Source organism: Colobus angolensis, unplaced genomic scaffold (assembly GCF_000951035.1).
Source record: "Colobus angolensis palliatus isolate OR3802 unplaced genomic scaffold, Cang.pa_1.0 Scaffold59, whole genome shotgun sequence".
Lineage (NCBI taxonomy): Eukaryota > Metazoa > Chordata > Mammalia > Primates > Cercopithecidae > Colobus > Colobus angolensis.
Window position 1 is genome coordinate 10,659,614 of NW_012119487.1, and position 5,377 is coordinate 10,664,990.

Here is a 5,377-nt window from a genome sequence, read left to right on the forward strand (position 1 = left end):
AGGGGAGCTCGGCTGCCGCTCAGGGTCTCAAGGTCTGGGCGGGGCCGGGGTGAGCTCCGCCCCACGTCAAGTGGTTCGGGCCCCGAGCGGCCAGTGGACTCCCGCCGCCTCCCGGTCCAGGTGCCCTACGTTGGCGCGAGCGCGCGGCAGGTGGAGCACGTGTTGTCGCTGCTGCGAGGCCGCCCCGGAAAAACGGTGGATCTGGGCTCTGGCGACGGCAGGATCGTAAGTGCCCGTGTCTGGGTCTTGGCTGCCCCACACCCCCTACCTGCCGGCGGGCGCCCCTGCCCCCATCCTGGTTCCCACCCTCTCGGTGCCCACAGGTGCTGGCGGCCCACAGGTGCGGCCTCCGCCCGGCCGTGGGCTACGAGCTGAATCCGTGGCTGGTGGCGCTGGCGCGGCTGCACGCCTGGAGGGCCGGCTGTGCCGGCAGCGTCTGCTATCGCCGCAAGGATCTCTGGAAGGTAACCTGGGGAGCCCTGGCCACCCGCTGACAGCCCAAGGTGCGGCTGACACCTGCGAGGGCTGGGGGCCGGGAGTCGGAAGCTGCCGTTACCCCGTGCCCACCAGGCCTGTCCCCCGCTGGGACGACTCCTCTTCTGGCAGGTGAGCCTGAGGGACTGCCGCAACGTGTCTGTGTTCCTGGCCCCTAGCGTGGTAGGTCCGGGGTTGCTAGCCCTGCTGGGAAGTCCCAGGGTGTTTGCTGCTGAGGCCTGGGCCCACCCGGTGGGTGCTAGGCTTGGGGGCCCCGCCCCCCCACTCTGCTGTTCTCTCCCTCAGCTCCCACTACTGGAGGACAAGCTGAGAGCAGAGCTGCCTGCCGGGGCCCGCGTGGTGTCTGGGCGCTTCCCACTCCCCACCTGGCAGCCTGTGGCCGTGGCTGGCGAGGGCCTGGACCGAGTCTGGGCCTACGACGTTCCTGGGGGTGGGTAGGCTGGGGAAGTCGTCTCCTCGCGGATAGCCGTCCAGGCTGCCCCCCGACCTAGTTCTGCCTCCGTCCTGGGGGCTCCTGTTTCTCAGGCCAGCGGAGTGTTCAAATACGATAAAGACTCTGTGGGTTCTGTACTGACTCATGTTTTGTGGGAGACTGGGAGGGAGGGCTCCGTGCTGGCTGTGATGGGCTCCGCTCTGGTCCTGGGAGGTGGGCTAGTGGCTGCCGGTCCTTGGATGCTGGAGCTTGGCTGGAGGCACAGCCCCCACTTTCCAGGGATTCCCTGAACCTGCCAGCTTCCTCAGCCTCAGGATTTCTTGCTTGTACCTGCTCAGAGGAACCATGCTTAAGTGACCTGCCCAGCCGTGGGCGGGTCTGCCCCTAGTGCCTGAGGCAGCCATCGTCCTCCATTCTGGCCAGACCACGGCCCTGGGGTCACACCGTGCTCCCTCTCGAGAGCCCACCTGCCCAGGTGCTGGTCCACGTACTCCTGTAGCTCAGAAAGTTGCTCTTCAGCCACCGTGGCCCGGACCAGCAGCTGTGCCCGCTCCCGTTCCAGCTCTGCCTGCCATGGGGGTATAAACCATGAGCTGGGGCATGGTGTGAGGAGGGGCCTGGGCCAGCCCTTACCTCCTACCTGGGTGCTGCGGGAGAAGTCCCGGAGCTTCTGGTGGATCTGGGCCCAGGATGCAGCGTCCAGGCCCCTGTGAGGGGAGAGGAAAGGAGGAGTGGTTTCAGACCTGTGACCATGCTGAGTCAGGTTCCCAGAGCCGGGAGGGGACACCAGGGAGTGAGTGAGGGAGGCGTGGGCCCCACATGCTCCTGTGGCCCAGCCTAGGCCTTGGAGCCATCCGTGTGTGGGAGCAGTTTGGGCCCAAGGGGTCTGCTGGCTGCTCAGGGAGGGCTAAACCACAAGGCCAGCCCAGACAGTGACCCCAGCGTCAACAGGGATGCCACCCCCACACGGGTGTGCCCTAAACCCTGGGAGATGGTCCCTGGGGAGCCCTGCCCATTGTACAGCTGCGAACATGGAGGCCCAGTGGCAAGGGCTGACCAGGTCACCAGGCACCCTGCTCCCACCCCCCGTGTCCTCCAGGTCTCAGCGGAAACCTCCCTCGGGGGTGCTCTTTCTGATCCTCCGTGTTTAAGGCCAGCTCCACCTGCAGCAGCTCCTCTTCCCTCTCCTGTGTCCCCGGGACCGATGGAGGGACCCCAGTGTGGGGACGTGCCACTGAGTGTGTTGCTGTGACCAGACCCTGCCTGGCAGGGGCTTGGTGGAGCAACTGGGAGCCCCAGGGTGCAGGTGTTGCTCTCTGCCCATCCCCCACAGGTCTCCCCCACACCCATGAGGGCACTCACTGTGGCTCTGATGTTCCCCCCTGGGAGGCTCCACCTGGTCCCTTCCGTGGGGATGAGAGCAGTGCCTCAGGCCCGCCGTGCTGCACAGGTTTGTGGTGGGGACATCTCAGTTGGCTGAACAAGGCAGGCCCCTCAGAGGCCTGGGGCTGAGGTCTCTTTTGAGCCCAGGATGAGGCCTGGGGCAAGTTCTGGGGCCAAGGCCAGTGTGGGGTAGCGGGTGGGTGGGGGACACCTGGGCCTGGAGCTTCTGGGGGTCTCTAGCCTCACCTGGTCCTCCCGATGGCTGAAATCAGTGACCAGGGGCACGGGCAATGGTTCCAGATCCAAGCTGGCTGCGTCAAAAATAGCTTGGGGGTTCCCAGGTGCCCTGTCAGCGTAGACCAGTGTCTGTCTTGGGCCACTCCTGCTGCACACTAAGCCTTTGAGACACAGAGGCTTAAAGACCCACAGACGCCTGACGCCTCCCACCCCAGCGGGGCCCACCTGTAGGCAGCCAACAGCTCCTCATGCCTGTGGCTCAGATCCACCAGCCGCTTGTGGTAGGTGCGGGCAGCCCGGGCCAGCTGCTGCTCACGGCTGCGGTGCGCTGCCCGGATGTCCTCCAGAGTGGCCTCCAGGAATGTGCGGAGGGCCGTGGTGGCTGGCGCCTGGCCTGCACTGTCTGCATGCTCCTGGAGGCGGCGGGCTGTGACCGCATGGGGCCCACCCCCCATCTTTTCCAACCATCCCCCACCCCAGCAGGCTGAGCAGTGCGGGTGCCCTGGGGTCTCCCTGAAGCTATCCAACACGCCCAGGCCAGGCTTGGGCTCCCCAGGCCTCAGGGTGCTCCTGCAGGGCTCACCACCGCCTCCCGTGCGCAGTGCTGCAGCCGCAGGACGTACTCATCCTTCAGCTTCTTGAGCTGCAGCTGCAGCCGGGCATTCTCAGCCTCTGCCTGGCGGAGCTGGCCTCGGCAGCTGCACAGCACCTGGGGTGGAGGCAGCCCTCATCCTGTGCCCTGGGAGTGGACCCCGGCTGGGTTTTTGGGGCCCCCACCCTCCAGGTCTCCAAGCAGGCAGGGCAGGGCCTCACCACAGCCTGTGTGGCCAGTCGCTGTCCAGCTGCTCTGGCCTCCTCTCGGGCTCCCTGCAGCTGCCGGCCCAGGGCTTCCCTGAGGACACAGAGGTGAGGCCCAGGCCCACGGTGAGGGGTTCTCTCTGCTCCGGGATGGGGCCCCAGGTGAGACAGCCACTCACACACGAGTCTCCAGTGCCTGCTGCCGGGCCTCCTGACGCGCCAGCGCCCACTTCACTTGTCTCTGCAGCTGCTCCTGGCTTCCCAGCAGCTGTGGGGTACATAGAGCTGGCTGGACGAGGCCCTAGGTTTGGAGTCCCAGGTGCTGCCCTCTCCCCTGAGCTAGGTGGCTACACACTCACGCCATGCCCCAGCCTCTGCTGCTCATTCTCAGGGTTCATGGCGTTCTTAGGCTGCACCTGAATGGAATGGAGGGAAGGGAGGGCTAAGGGGTGGGTGAGCCCCAGTCTCGCTGAAGCCCCTGCTGAGGCTTCCCTCTGGCCTCTCCCAGCCAGGCCCTCCATGTGCTCATGTGACCTGGAGTCTGCAGTCATCAGAGTGTCCAGGCACCTGGGCTTTGTGTCTGAGCTCTTGGGCTGGTGCCTGGCGGTGCCTGGGGTCAGCGTCCACTGGGACCGCACAACCCTGGCTGGTGTGATCTCCATGCAGCTCCAGCTCCAGCACCCGGCTCTCCAGCCGAAGGATCTGTAGGACAACTGGCATGAGCGGGTGCACCTGCCTGCGGGCCACCTGGGGGAGGTGAACATTCACCTGGTGCACGCTCAGGGACACGCAGCACTCATGGGGCAGGCCGAGACCCACAGATGCCACGTGCGTGCACACCTGTGCAAGGCACGTGTCCTGGGCCTGCACCCCTCTGTCCCCCATGCACTGAGGCTGGCTCACACGGCTGCTCACCTCACTCTTCAGCTGGAAGATTTCAGCCTCGTGCTGCTCCTGTAGGCGGTGGGTTGTGATCTGAATGTCGACCAGCTCCTTGGAGATCTGTGGGTGGCCAGGTGAGAGGTGGCATCTGTGGAGCCCTGCTGGCACCCTCCCTCCTCACAGCACTCTGGGGCCCCACACCCACCTGCAGCTGCTGCTCCTCACTGAGCACCAGATCTGGTGGGACATCTGCTTCCAGGCTGGTGGCCCACGCTGTGGTGCCCCCAGGAGCTCCTGGCAACCAGTCCTTGGCTCGTAGCAGAACCTGGGGAAGCACCGCCACCCATTCCCCAGGTGGGTCCCTGGAGCGGTGGCCCCACTGCCATGCAGTCACCGACCCCCTCTCCCTGCCTGGCTGAGCTGCAAAAGTCCCTCCCTTGGCTGAGATTAGACCCAGGGTGCAGGCACCTGCACCCTCCTGGCCTCTGGGGGAAAGGGCAGACTCCAACCCCATGGCAGGCGTGGTGCGTCCCAGAGGACTCACGTTGTCCACCTGCCGAGGGGGAGGTCCAGGCCTGGGGCCTGTGGTGGCTGCGTGCTCCATAGGTGAGGGGACCCTGGCCAGCTCCGAGCCCGGTGCCGCCTCCACGCTTGGACTCCCTATGGCGGCTGCTGCCACAAGCACTGCTGCGTGCGTTGCCAAGGCCTCCGTTGGTTCCAGGTGACTCCCAGGGCCCCGCCCACAGTGGCAGGCCAGACCTGTGGTTGTGGAAGAGGAAGGACAGCGCTTCCTCTCCGTGCCTCCGTTTCCCCATCTGGGGAAGCGGCCCAGCGCCCCCTGCACATTCCCTGTGCAGATGGAACCAGGTGCGTGAAAGCACCCAGCCTGGGCGCTGCGGACAAGCACGCAGAACGGAGCAGCAGCCCGCCCGCAGGATGCCTTGAGCTACACTCGCTGGACACCTTTTGTGTACCTAGCAGTGCTGGCTGAGCCCCGGACGGGGAGGTATGTCTCTGCACCTCCGGCCTGAGAAGCGCGGCGCGGAGGTCCCAATCAGGGGCCAGAGAACTCGGAAACGACTGGCTCAGCCGGGGCGTACCGGAGGGCTTTCTGGAGGAGGTGCCAGCGCCGGGCGCGGCGGGGTCGGA

General features: G+C 66.1%; 2 protein-coding genes across 2 annotated transcripts in view; one reads left to right on the forward strand and one right to left on the reverse strand.

Moving 5' to 3' along the window:
• Positions 1–1,062, forward strand: part of FAM173A (family with sequence similarity 173, member A) — a 1,918-nt gene extending 856 nt beyond the window's left edge. Inside the window, exons 3-6 of the mRNA XM_011962485.1 lie at positions 3–225; positions 324–464; positions 607–657; positions 781–1,062. Coding sequence (XP_011817875.1) covers positions 3–225; positions 324–464; positions 607–657; positions 781–933 — 568 coding nt within the window. The 3' untranslated portion in view covers positions 934–1,062. The remainder of the gene's footprint in view (positions 1–2; positions 226–323; positions 465–606; positions 658–780) is intronic.
• CCDC78 (coiled-coil domain containing 78) lies at positions 1,055–4,931 on the reverse strand. The gene is made up of 14 exons (XM_011962450.1): positions 4,773–4,931; positions 4,434–4,553; positions 4,262–4,348; positions 3,881–4,048; positions 3,706–3,762; positions 3,526–3,593; positions 3,362–3,440; positions 3,132–3,257; positions 2,774–2,961; positions 2,558–2,657; positions 2,291–2,370; positions 1,569–1,635; positions 1,396–1,492; positions 1,055–1,258 (listed from the first exon to the last, which is right to left on the reverse strand). Exons 1-14 carry the CDS (start codon positions 4,830–4,832, stop codon positions 1,239–1,241), a joined length of 1,317 nt encoding a protein of 438 aa, XP_011817840.1. The 5' UTR covers positions 4,833–4,931; the 3' UTR covers positions 1,055–1,238.
• Positions 4,932–5,377: the final 446 nt, after the last annotated feature.

Excerpts from the sequence above, each read along its gene's own strand:
- CCDC78 (XM_011962450.1), bottom strand. The coding sequence starts at position 4,832 with ATGGAGCACGCAGCCACCACAGGCCCCAGGCCTGGACCTCCCCCTCGG. Across the intron at positions 4,349-4,433 it reads GTGAGGAGCAGCAGCTGCAG|ATCTCCAAGGAGCTGGTCGA; the intron begins GTGGGTGTGGGG and ends GGCCACCCACAG. Across the intron at positions 3,441-3,525 it reads CAGGCACTGGAGACTCGTGT|GGAAGCCCTGGGCCGGCAGC; the intron begins GTGAGTGGCTGT and ends CTGTGTCCTCAG.